Here is a 15,802-nt window from a genome sequence, read left to right on the forward strand (position 1 = left end):
AGTCTTCACTCTGTTTGACGAGGGTCAGATCAGGGTGACTTGCCTGTGGAGGTGAAAGCCCCCTGAGCCCCGCTGTCCCGGTGAGTCTTGCTGTCCAGTTGATGCACGGCGGCGGGGACGGCGGCGTCCTCGCCGCTCAACATGGCACTGTGTGACAGGGGTTGCGTCTGCGCCCGCAGCCCCTCCAACAGGCCGCGGCCCGCCTGCTCCATGTACTCCTCTGTCATCTGGGTGAGGGGGCAGTCCTGAGGGGCGGAGTGGTAGGGCGTGTCCATGGGAGAGCTGGGGGGCGACAGGGAGGAGAGCGAGGAGCGGGAGGAGAGGGAGGCCAGGGACTGCGGGGTGTCGTGGGAGCGCTTGGTTTTGCTCTGGGTCAGGGGGTCCGGAGTGAACATGGAGCAGTCTCTGGACACAGTCTCCGGCGGCAGCAGGAAGCGCAGGTGGGGGTCGAGCGGCTCCCCAGCCCCGTCGTGACGCTCGTACTGGGGGACGCCGTAGATGTCGCTGAAACTGATGGAGCTGAGGGAGCCTCGGCTGGACGCCAGGGAGCCCCGACTGGACGCCAGAGAGCCGCGGCTGCTGCTGGACGACACCGTCAGAGAGCTGGCAGACAGGCTGGAGACACAGAAGACAAGAGACACGTGAGAGGGGATGCAGGAGGACCACTGAAAGCTTGACGGGGGAGCGTGTGCCGCACCTCTTCAGCTGGGAGTGAAGGTAGGTGGTGATGCGCGTGGCCTCCTCCAGCTGCCTCAGCAGAACGTTCCTCTTCTCCTGCTGCAGGATCCTGAAGAACAAGTTCAGTTCAGAAACTCACGCGATTAATTCATGTGATATAAAAAGAGAAACCCAGCTGGCTTCTACATTCGAGCTGCACACATATCAAAACCATGATGGAGCGGTGTTTGTGATGGAGGAGCTGTAAAAATGTAAAATGTAAAACAATAAAAATGTCCCCACTTAAAAGAAGATTTATGGTTTATGGGCTATCGTCAGCTGGAGGCAATTTGTCACATCTTTAGATTTTAAAGCTTTGAGACTAACGGACCCAGGTTGATAATATGGATTTGATATACAAAACATGTTTCTGTTGCGCATAAAACGTCGACTGAGACGCTTTCACGAGTTGTTTTTATGTTTGTATTTATGACAGAAATAACCTTCGGCCTCATCATATCTGGTATGACGCTGACTGTTAATGTTATTCACCTTAAATCTGGTTCCCTAACGATGATTTGCTCCGTGCAGCTCCTTCATTAACGGCTCATAAATTGAATCTAAAGAGCATTTGACTGTATGAGTGACGGCTGACTGTCCTCCGTCTCACCTCTGATTGGCTCCCTGGCTCTGGGAGCTGTGGGCCCTCTGCACCTCCTCCTCCAGCCTGGTGCGCTCCTCCTCCAGCTGCAGCAGCGTCTCTGGAGAGTGCTGCTGCTTGCTGACCAGGATGATCTCCTGCAGGAGGGCCTCCTTCTCGCGCAGGAGCTGCATGAAGTCCCGGTCGCGGTCCGCCTCGGCCCGCCCCGACCAGCTCTCACTGTCCAGCTGTGCTAGCTGGTGCTGTATGCTCTGCACCCTGAGAGAGAACAACGCAAAGACACGTTACACCTGAGTCAACCACAACAGATTCACCCAACGGACACAGAGGCGAAAAAGACATATATAGCGAGGTGAATGACAAAGCTCATTCTGGAACGAGAGTCAGTCTGGGGCTGGCTTTCAGGATGGGGATGAAGAGCGGTGAAGTCTCTGCTGGACAGGTGGGTGCCAGCGGTTAGCTTTGTTAGCTTGCTCTGCAACAGCAGCTTGCTTGCAGTCGCAGGCAGTGTTTGAATGTTCCTGCACAGTGAAGCTTTAACGCTCCTGTAATTAAAGTTTTTAGATAAAGCTTTTGGTTTATGTTGCTACACTCACATAGAAATATGAATCGTTCAAAGAGCATTCTTAGACGGCTCCCGTGCTTATTAATATTCATATGAGTGTTTACGGAGTTCATGTTACCTGCAGTGTTCAGTGCAGCCTCTGTGTACTCTGCACAAGTGTTTACAGCAGTGCTGCAGAATCAGCTCCACGTCAGACCGCATCCTGGAGCCAAGCAGACACTTCACGCCGAGATTATAATGACAGCATTCAACGCAGCAATTTTCTACCTGAGCTCTTATTGCTGCATCAGGCGGCGGTCTCGCAGGTGTGTGCGAGCGAGCGTTTATTCAGACGGGGTTAACTGAGCTCTGATGAAATCACTGTGTTTACGTGTGCTGGATTTCAGACGGAGTGACTCAGTGACAGAGCATGCAAGTTTCCACAGGTCTCTCCTCTCTCTCCCGCTCCCTGATGTCATGGTTGGCATTGCTGCTGCCGGGTCACCACAGCAACATGAAACTTCTAAAAGCGTGTGCGGATAATAACACGGCGACTCTGGCTGCAGCGAGCGTCGCGCTGCTGCCCCTCACGGCTGGAGCGGACCGTCCAGTCACAGCAGAGCCTCACGTCAGACCTTCATCAGATCCCCTTTTCACGACTAACAGGCTTCTTTCACTGTTGATTTTGCCAACGTATAATTTAGATGGCGCTATAGGCTGAGCTGGGATATATTTAAGCGAGCAGTGTGTGTATAGGAAACCACGCTGTGGAGGAGCAGGGTGTTCACCGCGGCAGGCAGGCAGGCAGGCAGGCCGGCCGGCCGGCGGTGGGCAGCGCGCTCTCTGGCTGCGCACACAAAGGCAGCACACAGTCAGCAGCAGCGAGGCCGTGAAGAATGTGACCACCCAGCTCATTCCGCCGGCCAGACCTCGCTCAGCAGCCACGGCCACCGGGCGCAAATACTATTCATAACACGCCCTCCCACTGGACAGGCCCCCGAGGAGCGAGAGGGGGCTGACGGGGCCCGTGAGTCAGTGCTGCATGCCGGTGTGTCATAGTACTACAGCTGACAGACAACAAACAGACGCACTTACTTCTTCTTGGCTTCCTCGTACTGCCAGTTGACTTTCACTTTGTCCACTAAATGTGAGGAATCTTGGGAACCGTACTGAAAAAAAAGAGGATTAAAAGTGCTTTTAAAACACAGCATAACAAACAGCCACCAGTCATTTCAGACATATGAGGGGAGTTTGTGGAGCTTCCTGCAGATTATCCAGTCATCACTTGACAGCTGATGGTTCTTTTAGGGCTGGGCTTCACCCCCCTCTTAGCTAGCTATGGGCTACAACTTGAGCTCCATATTTTTGGTCCTGATTTTTTTTTTTGTTTCAGGAAAATTGGCAGCATTAAACATGAGCTGAATTAGCTATTAACAGCTCCTGTATGCAGTGTCCTGATGGATGGTCAGACCGCTGTCACTGGAATAGTCTGATACTGAATTAAACTGAAAAACATGGCGATTCTTAGACAAGTTCTGGAGTTACAAGACGCGTCTTTTTCTTTGATTTCTGGATCTTTGATGGCTTAGTCACATCCGAGCGTCACGTCTGTGTTCAGATCCAGAAGTTGTGACTCAAAGAAAGACAACAAAGTGCATCTCCCTCCTCTCCCTCGCAGTCTGGAATCTGTTTTCAGCGGAGACGAGGAGGAGTCTCAGCGTCTCCTACCTCTCCCATGATGTCCGTCTGACAGCCAGTGTCACAGTACTGCTGCAGATTGCACGAGTCCGCCGCGGTTCCAGTGCTGTTCGCCACCTCGCCGGACGAGTCCACGATAGACAAGCTGCTTTGGAAGTTGACTGTCAGCTTCGCCAGGCTCTGCGGGATGGAACGGCGATGAAGGACAAAAGAGAATATCAAAGAGACGGAATCATCTGCAATCTGTTGTGCTGCAGATCACAGTGTTTACGGCAATATTTGTCATCATTTGGACGTCGCTTTGCATTTTTCCACACGGATACATGCAGCCAAAAAAAAAACGCTTGCATCTAAAAGAAAGGTTTCTGATGCATGGATGTGGTTTAGGCATGAAAACCCTTCCACAGACCAGAAAACCGTATTTTGAAAAGTATTCTGCAGACCGGTCTCACAATATCGGACACATCTGATGGAAAAGTTGCACAAAAGTTCTAAAAAAAAAAAAAGGAGAAAAATGCTCAAATATAAGAATAAGTACCTTTAATTTGTCAGGTACGTAATTCAAAATACAATAAAAGAATCAGCCTTTCCATGCGATCACCTAAACTATTTATTCAAACATGCTGCGTCATGGCACGCACCATGTGGTCATGAGATTTCAGCCCTCGTCACTCCCAGTTTTTGCATAAAACAACCAAAAAGTGCAAAATAACAGCATCACTTTGCACAGATTTCTCCTCCAAATCATTTTAACATCTGAAGCATGTCATTTGCCTCCCGTGTGCGTCCAGAAATAGATTGAGACTCTGCCAGGAAATGCCTCTGCAAATGTGGCCCGACAATCGCACTGAATCATCGCCTATTATTCATTATATCCACCGTCACACTTTTTCGCTTTGCTGACAAAATCGGAGATGCGGTCGGTGATTCAGACGTCTGGAAATGTCTGTTATTAAGAGACAATGCTGAGGAGCAGCAGAACAGTAGAGGATAACAGACACTAGAGGTCAGCAGAGAATATTCCAGCAGCAGATATTTGAGGGCTGCAGATATTTTGATGTGGAGGAAAGCTTCAGAAAGAGGGGACGCAGCTACCTGGATGAGGTCCTGCCTCTCCTTCTCGCCTGAGCTGATGGCCTTCTTGATGCTCCGCAGCTCGCTGAAGATGGCCTGAGCCTCGTCCAGCTTGTAGTTGGTCTGACTGCAGGACATCTTCCTGTCAATCCTGTGAGGCACACACACACATTGAGATGTCTGTTTGTAACCGACAGCCTCGACAAACAATGTTAAATCAAATTTGGGACTTATATTTGAATAAAGAGTGCAGAAAACTGGACTGAGGTGAGGTTTGGCCACTTTTACGCAGCGGGTTCAGAATTCAGCTCTATGAGGGAGGGGCGGCGGCGTTCGTCAAAAAAGCAGAAATACAGGCAGAAACTGTCCTCAGACTGACAAGTTTAGTGGATGAGAGAGTTTTTTAAATGATCTCAGAGAGTTAATATGTAACTTCATCTGTAAATGTGTTTTTTTTGTTTAAACTGCATTTATATTATGAAAAAAAGATGTGTTCATGCAACAAATTAACAGATTTCTACTGGAATGTTTTGAAGCTACATCGTGAATCATTTGGAAAAATGGATTTTGAGACCTATTCAAAACCTTATTAAAGCTGTAGTCATTTGCTTGAATTAACATCCATATTATAATACGGCTGAATAATAATCGTACTGACTGTTTATGGGAAACGGCATGTGTGTAATAATGTGAACACAGTGTATTCCTCATAAGAACCCAGTCGACTGGAAACATCTCTCATGCTGTTAAGTGGAGGACAGGTCAGCAGAGAATAAGTCACAGAGAAAATCACCAGACGAACATGTGAAGTATTTGTGTGTGGGAGGTAAAGTGTTTTTTTAGGCTGCGGTCAGTAATGAAATACTGACGCTGTGTGTGACGGGCCGGTGTAAACGCTAATCTGTGCTCGTTTCCACACGCTTGGATACGGTTTCAGCCTTTAACGTGCTGCTTTCAAAGCCCTGTCGTTTGGAGGGGAAATCTCAGCCACAAGACTCGAGACCCTCAAAAGTGAAGATTCACCCACAGACGGTTTGATTAACGTCTCTGTAAACTCTGCTATAACAAATCTGCTCTCCAGCTTTGGATGGTCTTGTACTCTTCAGTGTGGGTATGGGGGGGGGGGTCTGGTCGGTGCGCTGGTTGCCTCCTCCATCACCGGGCCTGGCACGTGGCCCCCGCTCTCACCACAGCCCGCTTCCTTCGCTCTCCTTCAACAGCAGGTACTGTTCATCCACCCGACCCTGCCTCTTCCTCCCAAAACAAGCTCGGCTTTGTTCCCCCCACCCCATTGGCAGGGCCTGGGAGTTTATATGCTTAGCAAAAAAAAAAGGCACAACGACCCACCCCTCAGTGCCTGCCTGTACTGAACCCCCAACCCTGTGTACTGTGGAGCAAATAAGCTCACATTTTCAACAGGTTTCAGGTTGATTAAGTCCTTGAACGCAGCAGCCGAAACGATGGTTAAGTAAACGTGAACATTGAGAAATTTGACCTGATAAGGTGAAACACAGATGAGCAGAAGAGATTCCTGCACTGTCTGAAAGAGACAAACTCTTTAAAAGATGATAAAATGACCAGTGGGGGGGTGGGGGGTGGGGGGGGGGCAGCCAGAAGCTGTTTGTGTGCTTCATTTGAAGCGACATGGTGTGGAGGACAATTAGCTGTATTGCTGACAGCAGCTGAGATTGGAAAACAACAGCCCTAGGGTCCCTCCTGGCCTCACCCTGCTGGGCAAAAACCGACCCAGAAGAAACAATAGGACGTGCACGCACACACACACACACACACACACACACACACACACACACACACACACACACACACACACACACACACACACACACACACACACACACACACACACACACACACACACACACACACACACACACACGTAAAAAACTCAAAGGGAGGATGCGTCCATGTTTTCTGCAAGCTGTGTATTCTCCTGACTATTCTGGGAATCACTCGAGTTGTGTATTATCTAAGAGATAAGGGACTCTTTGCCAGGACTCAGGAAGTGCTGAGGAATTTGCTGCCAGATATCTCTCTGTTTTTAAAACTTGCTCTCCAGCCCACACCTCCCCCTCCTCCCCTCCCCTCTCCATGGAGCGACTTCCTCTCCAGGCTGAGCCTTGGCTCCCTGCACTCCACTGGTGCATCCTCTTCCTGAGGTGGAGTCCCCTTTTCCATCAAAAACTCCCTCCATTTGCCTTTTCTCAAACGCTCTGCTTTCCTTTTTTTTCCTCAGAGAGGTGGAGCTTCTGATTCTAACATGAAATTTGGAACCGCTCAGAAATGTTTCCAGCACAAAAGACTATGTGTATGCGTTTAAAGAGCAACACAAACTAAAGGAAAACGGGAAACTGCCTCTAAAATACAAGCTAGAGAAGAAGAGTCTCTCCTCATTATTCCCTGAAAACTCTCTTTTTCTACACAGGTCAAAGGTCTTTTTGCTCCAAATCTTTAGAAAGTCGAGTGAAATATTATCCTAAATATGAAATACTACATGAAATACTCTGTCTGAACACAAGGAGACATGAGGACAGGAAAAGGAGAGGGAGCAGAGGAGGACAGTTTGAGTGAAGATAGAGGACAAGACCCGACGCCGAGGGTGGGAGAGGATGAGAAAGGGAAAAGGCAGCTGGGTGGGGGGCAGCGGGGCCGAGGGTTGTAGGAAGGAGAAGGGCGGCCGTGGGAGGAAGGGTGGGCCTGGGACACGGAGGCAGAGGAACACTCACTCCTGCAGGGTCTCCACTCCCATTTCCTTATACTGCAGCTCCTGCTTCACCTGGGCCAGCTCCTGCTTCAGTCTGGAGAGCTGCGGAGACAAGGCCGAGCAGGGGGGTTACCGTGGCACACAATGGGCTTCTCTCACCACCACCGCCGGCCAAAACTGCTTAGTCATGAGTGTTCGCATGCAGGAATGCTGTGCTGTGTTTGCGTGTGTGTGTGTGTACGTGCACACGCACAGCGGTTCGTACACTGAGGCTGTCACTGCTGGAGAAGGTGTGTGAGTGTGTGACTGCAGCCTGTATTGACTCAGCGTCGTTGTATATCTGCGTTAAAGAGGTACTCCATCGATTTTACACATCCAGTGGAGTTAACTCGTCACAGGACGTCTGATTCAGACTGAGGAGGCTCAGGGAGAAAATATCTGCAGGTTGAGAAAATAACTAATGACCGTATATAAAGCTGGACGACATGACAGCTCCTCTCGATCGCCCCCTGCTGGCTGGCTGCAGCACATGTCATAAATCCCGCCCCCTCCGTGTTAGCGGATGATTGATGGCTAACACTAACCAGTGATTGAATCGCTCGGGAGCTCAATACCACGCCCCCATCCCTACTGCACAGATTCTGGCTCCAGAGACAAATTCAGTTTTGTACAGTGAGAGGAAGAGGAGACGTGTCGGCCATCTTTATTTACAGTCACTGAAAATAACCCTGATGATGTCACCAGGGTGGCCTTTGAGACAACAAATGTTTAAGCAAAAAGCTCCTGTTAGAAACTGAGAGTGTGGCATTCATTTAGCAGGCAGGGAAGGTCTGATGAAGATGCAGCCCAGTTGCATTGTGGGAAATAAATAATAATCTAAATAATAATTCAGAAGGTCTGAAATTAGTCTCTGACATATTATGATGGATTGTTTGTCACTATCAGTAAAACAGGAACATACTGAGAGTTTACAGCTATGTTAGCAGCTCTGTGAGGCTTTCAGATAAATGCTAACATTAGCACGCTAACATGCGCACAATGACAAAACTTTGGGTAACATCTGCCATGGTCACAGTTTAGCATGTTAGCATGCTAGCTCTTGCCAATTAGCCCTAAATGCAAGTACAGCTGGTCATGAACCAAAACAAACGGATGTTTCATTTGGTGCAATTATCAAAATTTCAGAGGATCAAAGTTCTTGTAATTCGTCCTCTGGAGACCCTGAACATCACGATGATTTCAGCCACATCAGCCAGGCCTAAAACTAACAACATTTCCCAAAGATTAGCCTGACATTTACGGAAATAAAACTGATGAGCGGTGATTTTTATTGGAAACATGACAGGCCTTGAATCACTTTGACAGCTCTGGGCTTCAGTGGCTACTTCACATTAATAATGCTGATTTGTGGGCGTTGCCTGTGAATGACACATCAATAAAGAATGAATATTGAGGAACTGGACGACAAAATATAGAGTCCTGAAAAACGTCTTTGAACTTTGTCTGTGATTTCCATTGTGACCTTAAAATTAGGTCCTACTCATCTTTTCAGTGTCAGCGTCTCTGATCCAGAAACGCCCTCACCCGTGTGACTGATCTCAGAGAAATGTCCGACTTGGCCGTATGAGTCAGTGACCTAGCCTCTGCCTGACCCTTTGATGATGATCTCATCCTCATCCTCTCGAGGCCCCGGGCCAGAGCCACAGTATCCTGTAGGGGCCACACCCCAGCCCCCTTTTCTACCCAAAAGGGCCCCTCGCTGCAGCCCATTGTTCTCCTCCGATAATGACTTACCCGCTCTCGTCTACAAGCTATTTCCACTTTGATTTGGTCGGGGTCGTATTTCGCGTTTGAGGACGAGCCGGAGAGCGCTGTGAAGACAGAAAAACAAAAGGCAGAGAGGGATCAGCGGTGAGGTGAGAGCAATGATTTTAAAGTTAACTGGTGATACTGGGAGTCGAGGGGGATCCGGTGTCGTCTCCCAGCCTTCGCTCGCTGTGGACGCTTTGTGTGTGACAGCTGGCTGGAGTCTGGGGGTGAACCGGGTGTAGGTGGATAAAAGGAAGGGTGGGGTGAACCAGGAATGGGGATTTGGAAGATTTTCTATAGATCTGCACCCCCACCAGTTCCTGAAGGGACATCAACAATATAGCCTTCCAGTTCACACTTGTCTCATCCTATAATCCTTTCTTTCCTCGTACGCTCGCGTATATTGTTACGATCATGAGAGACAGCTGGACGTTAGTGTCTTACTGCTGGTGATGGAGCGATTGTCCTCCGAGAGCTCGTGGAAGAGCAACATTTCCTGCTGAGCCAGCTCCAGACGCTGCTGCTTGACCAGGTACATCTCCTTCTTGGCTTTGAGGGCCTCCTGGGCCACCACAAGGTACTCCTTCAGCATGCGCTCCTGCTCCTGTCGCCATTGAGTCCGCGGGTTCTCAATCTGGGTGGTTTCTGAGGACAGGACACAACAGAAGTGACCAATGAGCAAACCGGAAGGGTGATGGGAGCGGCGGCATTGGTCCAAACTTCACGTCGATGTTACTGTTTGTTCTCGTGAAGCGTAATAATCAAACACTCCATATCTCTGGTGGAGTTCACTGCAGACAATTCACATTTGGATGTGAGTAAAAGAATAATCAGTTGCATGATATGTGCGTATTTACGTTTTCATAGCAACAACTTAGTCTGAGAAAAACGCGAGGCTACAGCTGCACCGGGTCTCCCATGAAACCACCGAAAGCTCCATGAAGTTTGAGAAGCTACATGTAATGCTACCTCTTATTATTCGCACCTGCGACTGTGGGTTGAGATACGATCGTATTTCTACTATTGGTTATGTTTTCTCACGACTGAACTCTATCACCACCTACTGGACTTTAAGATACATGGCACTCATTCCTCAAGGGCCAAACGCCGAATCTCGCAATGTTAACAACAGTTAACAGAAAAATAACTTGTGTGTCTGCGTCGCGATTCAGATACGCTGGCTCATGAAAACAGTAAAAATCTGTGTTGATGTATTTTTTTCCTTTTATTCACTCAATTCCAGCACTCGGAGACGACAGGGATGTACTCACTGTTGATGTGGTCGATGTAGTAAACTCCCACTTGCTGGTCATAAACTTCCTCCCACCCAAGAGGCAGTTCATCTCCAACACAGTCGGCAAACGTCAGCGGTTTGGTGATCCTGAAATGATTTAAAATGTATTCAGCGCCACTGTAACCCCAAGGAATGCACTTTACAATCAGCTTAAGGAATAATAACATCGACAGCATCTATTTCACTCTCAGCTCCACAGAAACCTGATCTCCCACATTATGCAATTTTCCCTGTTAGCGTTAACTGGCCTGCAGGGTGCTGCGCTCCATTTATGGTGTTTATAAAGGCAGTTTTCAGTGTTAATCGAGGGGAAAGAGGCAAAAAGTCAACAATCATTCTAAAGAATATTCTCTCCCGCAGCAGCCCGACCCTCAGCATTGAAACTGTACCAGTCCTGCTCGACCAGAGCCGTAGCTCAGCCTCCCGTGTAAGTTTTGAGATACATATTATTATCACGGAGAGAAGCCAATTATCCAGAGTGATCATTTCAAAATCTGGTCGCAGGACATAATCCAACACAGCTTTTGTCTCACAGCGCACACAAAAACAATGAGGTTTTAAAGTATGAATACATGCAGGTAATGAATGTTTATGCGTTTCTGTGATTGGCTTAAATGACTTGTGTTGGTCAATCCCAAAATCTCAGAGTAATTTCTTCTGTCTAACTGCTTGACTGGGCGATGAAGGGACACGACTCTCAGGTTTCCCTCGTTTGAACAGAATGAATGATTTCCTGTGACATAGTCATAGGATTACTTTATTAAATTGCGTCAGCAAAAAAAAAAAAAAAACACTTTCAACTATCGTACAAACAAAAAGAAGAAGGATGCTACAGATTCATCAACAGAGGCCGAGTTTTATCTGTGTGTGATTGTCAGATTTACAAGTTTGAGAGTTTTACAAGCTTACAAAGGTGTTGAGTTCAGGGCCCCTTGGGGATGGAGCAGATCAGTCCAGGCAGTCAGCAGAGAAGACAACTTTGTCTCAGATGTTCAGTCTTAATAAAGTGGAAAACCTTGATGATTGCACGCAGACACAAACGTCACAGCCTGCTGGCTAACACGGCTCCACAAAGCCAGAAATACTCAAAATGCAGTGAAGACCAGAAACTTTTTGACATATATATAAACAAATAAAGTTAAATCTGCAGTTCCAACAAAACACAGCTAAAAAACAAACAGTCAGCGGCACAACTAAAGCCAGAGAGACAAGTTCTGCTGAAGTTAGCAACAGCTAGCCTCCTAAAGCTAAAGCTAAACTTACAGTATTTATTTTCCCCTGTAGGTTTTACCTGCAATTAATACGAAGCCACATCTTGGTTATTTAATTTGTTATCTCGCATAAATACAGCAGTGGGTAAACCCAGTCATGGAGAAAGATTCGCTGAACTTGCAGTGCTAAAAAGCTAACTAGCCTAGCTTAGTGTGTAGCAGATGCTGCTTTGGCTCTGGTGGAATTCATAGTTTGGTGTGGTGAAGCTATATTATGAAAGTATTGTTTATTATTAGTAGTAGTAGTATTGTAAATTGTATGAAATTGTAAATTCAGCAGCTCCTCTTCATACATTCACTGATTTCTGTAAATATCTGCTTATTCTGAATCTGATGCAGCAACACGTTTCACAGACTGCAAAGATGCGGAACGCTCCAAAAACACCTGTTTGGAACAATCCACAGGTAAACAGGTCGATTGGTAACAGGTGATGGTATCATGATTGGGTATGAAAGGGGCTTCCTGGAAAGGCTCAGTCGTTCATAGAGGTCGGAGCGAGGTTCACCACTTTGTGAACACATGATTGTTTAAAGGAGATTACGACATGAGCTCAGGGACACTTCAGTAAACTGCTGTCAGTAAACACAGTTTGTTTACAAATGACTGAATTCTGTTTTATTTATGTTTTTCACTATTTTGGAATCAGGGTTGTTCGTAAATAAATGAAAAATAAACATGAAAATGTCCACTTCAGCTGCCTTATTTAGCTTACATCGTGAAAAAAGGAGTCAATACACACTTATTGATGGGTTCGCCTACATGCATCTTTTTTAGATTTCTGAACAGGAATCTGCTGTGAAATGAAGCCGAAGCCACACACACACACACACACACACACACACACACACACACACACACACAGAGGTAATGACATCAGGCTGATAGAAAACTAACCCCACTAATCTACACATATCAGCGAGACGTCTGATGACAGCAGCACATGCAGTAACTGTCTGATCACCATCAATCAGCATGGACAAAGGGGGGGGGGGGGGGGTCCGGCGGCAGTGACCCCTTCCACCGCAGCATGCTCACAGTGCAGAGCGCGCACGAGGCCCGAGTCTGGCGAGGTATGCACACAATGAAGGGACGGCCCGGAGAGAGTAGCCGAGGCATTCTGCTCCACATTCCTCAGGAGAGAGAGGCGGCAGCTCGGGACAAACTCCATCTTAACTTCAGTTTGGCTGCAGCGACGTGGTTTTCAGGTCAAAGGCCACCAGCAGCGAGACACATGCCGCTGATTCACGTTAGCAGGAAACACAGAGCGCGTCTTCTCAAAGCATTTTTCGTGACATAAATAAGATAAAAGCTGCACGTCATACCCTCAGTCCCTCCAGCGTGCTCTAATACACTGATAAAATGAGGCACATCACTGCTGTCTGCACGTACTGAAAGCAAGCTTCAAATGCCTCAAACTCAGTGAACTCCCTTCATGTTTCACTCATTTTTGGTTGAATTCTGCAGGTTTTGTCACTGATGTGCAGCTTTGCATGCAGGAGTCATTGTTATTTCTTCATATACTTCTTCATTAAAGTGCACAACTTAAAGATGAGGTGACTCAGAATTACATCTCAAATACTTACAGATAGATTTTTTTGATTTTACATTTTACATGATGAACATGAATGTATACAGGAGGTAACGTCCTGAGAGTAAGACCAACGCTAAGGTGAGACAGCGACTAGCAACTGCTTTCTCAATTAATCAGTTCATTGTTTGGTCTTTTAAATATCACAAAATGGCGAAACACTTACAGAGAGCGTCAGAAGTGACGTCTTCAAAAGCCTTGCCGCGTCCGACCAACGGCCCAAAACTCGGATGCTCGAGTTCCATCGATATCACACAAAGAACAGCAGCGAATCGTCGCAGCGGAGGAGCTGGAACCACAAAATGTTTGACATCTCTGCTCGGAAAATGACCTCAACAATTACCTGATTGTCAAAACAGCTGGCGATGCCTTCAATCTGAGCGCTTCTCATGGTTTAATATGAATCACTTCAGGCGCCAGAAGCGATTCAGTGATTTTACATACACAGTGCTCATAACTGCTTTCCTTGTTCTTCCTTAACTCGCTGATCATTTCCTAACCCCTGAGATCCATCTTGTGACCCCCTTAGGGGAAGTGGGGGCAGGGGTCTCGACCTCAGCTTGGGAACCGCTGGATAAATCAATTAACTGCCTCATTGTTTCAGCTGCTCATCATCCACCCCTGCTCGGTAGAAAAGCACAGATAAGCGCGATAAAGACCTGCGTATTCACAGAAATCGGGCTGTCTAGACAAGCTTAAATGAGCGCACACACACTCCGGTGAACAAGGACAAAGCAAACAGGAGCGCACACCCCACCTGCTCCTGCTTTCACTGTTTGTTCAAGGCAAACAAACGTCGAGACGCTAACTGCACTTGTAAATACTTAAAAACCACTCAGACAGGGCAGAGGAGGGATCAGGAGCCGTATCAGAGCCGGGCAGCGGGTCTGATGGACCGTGGCTGTCAAAATGGTCGTAAAGAGCGGGGGAGGATGGGAAGCGGCGTGACGTCAGAGGGAGTTCGGTCCTGAGCTGCCCTTCGACCTCCCCTGAGAGGGAGACGGAGGGAAAAACATGTCCTCCTCTCGCAGATCTGAATGTCTGGTTTGTTACGCAGTCTTGTGACAGCGGCCTCTGTGTTTCCGAGTCTCAGTCTCAGGAGGCTCAGCGACCGCCACCACGCAGCACAGAGGACGCACGTCCTGACGGCGAACACGGAGGCGAGGATCGCGAACCCACAAGGCGCTGACACACCTTCACTATCATTTCTATAAATCAGCTCTTTCCCCGCCGAGTCAGACGAGCTGCGGGAGAAAAATAAGCGTGTCACTCCCCGTCAGGCTGACACAGTGACCCCGGGTGAACCCCTGTTTGCTGACACTGCGGATCTGTCAACAACACGGATTACCTAACAGAGGTCAACACAGGCCTGGCACGGCCCGGCCCGGCCCGGTATGTACAGCAAAACACAGATTTCTGTAATAACTATATTACTGAAGGATTATCATAGAGCTCCTGGAGGATTACTGCACCTCCACAGCAGGTGAGGGCAGTGATTTTTAGCTGTTTTAGCAGCATGGCTGAAACACCTAAACAGTTATTGGACAGATCACCATGAAATTCTGGACAGACGTTCACGGCCCCCAGAGGACGAATCCCACAGACTTCATCCATCTGCACTTTTGTCCAGCACTAATTAGCACGTTAGCATGCTAACTCCACTGGAAACATGCTTAGCATCGATATGATACAATTGACACTGTTAGCATGTTAGCATTTAGCTCAAATTGCAGCCTCGCGGAGCCGCTAGCAGCTTTTACTCTCAAACTTGGTTGCAGTTTTTGCAGTACAGTTTTTAAATCAGACTGGAATCAATAGAAGCTTTGACGACCTAAAAATACACAAAAACAGCACAGCAGCATAGTGAAACTGATGTGCCGCGTATATAATTTGCAATGAAAACATGAGTTATCAATAAGGACCAAAGCTGACAGTGGCATTCTCCAGGATCGTCTTTCAGTCTGACAGGAAACAGAAAATGAGACAGATATCTGGAATAGAAAAAACAGAACGACAGGCATGTTCAGCTGTGGAGGAATGAAATGCTGCAGGGCCCGTCCACGTCTCACAACTTCCCAGCAAAATATATTTAGTTGTCAAAGACATTTGCTAATTCTAGAATAATCTGCGCCATCCTGGGTCGTCCCAGAGGATATTTCTATCTGCAGCAACCCGCCTTTGCCTGGCGACGGGCTGCTGCACGGGAAAGGCATGTGAAACTGGAGTCTGGGCCGCTGGACCTCGTCTGGTCTGGTCGTCCCCACCAGCTCTTCAACCTTTGTTTCTCTGCTACAACAATGTGCAAATTGGGGCGTGCCAACCGGCAGACTGCTTCGCTCAGAGCATCAAATTCCTTGTTATATTTTATTGTGGAGCCAAAGACGCTGGGTTTGATTTGAGTTACCATCCTTCAGCTTGACCACAACAGCCACATGTTTTTGAACAGCTAACGAAGCTCAAAGGGTCTCCTGCTGCGGGTGTCT

The 15,802-nt window shown here is 47.8% G+C and overlaps 1 protein-coding gene across 1 annotated transcript in view; it reads right to left on the reverse strand.

Moving 5' to 3' along the window:
• Positions 1-15,802, reverse strand: part of wwc3 (WWC family member 3) — a 30,883-nt gene that overhangs the window by 8,373 nt on the left and 6,708 nt on the right. The window contains exons 2-11 of the mRNA XM_070961641.1: positions 10,437-10,546; positions 9,610-9,810; positions 9,151-9,227; positions 7,379-7,458; positions 4,656-4,785; positions 3,591-3,740; positions 2,958-3,031; positions 1,328-1,576; positions 698-787; positions 44-615 (exon numbers count right to left, since the gene is read on the reverse strand). Coding sequence (XP_070817742.1) covers positions 44-615; positions 698-787; positions 1,328-1,576; positions 2,958-3,031; positions 3,591-3,740; positions 4,656-4,785; positions 7,379-7,458; positions 9,151-9,227; positions 9,610-9,810; positions 10,437-10,546 — 1,733 coding nt within the window. The remainder of the gene's footprint in view (positions 1-43; positions 616-697; positions 788-1,327; positions 1,577-2,957; positions 3,032-3,590; positions 3,741-4,655; positions 4,786-7,378; positions 7,459-9,150; positions 9,228-9,609; positions 9,811-10,436; positions 10,547-15,802) is intronic.

This window comes from Chaetodon trifascialis, chromosome 4 (genome assembly GCF_039877785.1).
Source record: "Chaetodon trifascialis isolate fChaTrf1 chromosome 4, fChaTrf1.hap1, whole genome shotgun sequence".
Taxonomy (NCBI): Eukaryota; Metazoa; Chordata; class Actinopteri; order Chaetodontiformes; family Chaetodontidae; genus Chaetodon; species Chaetodon trifascialis.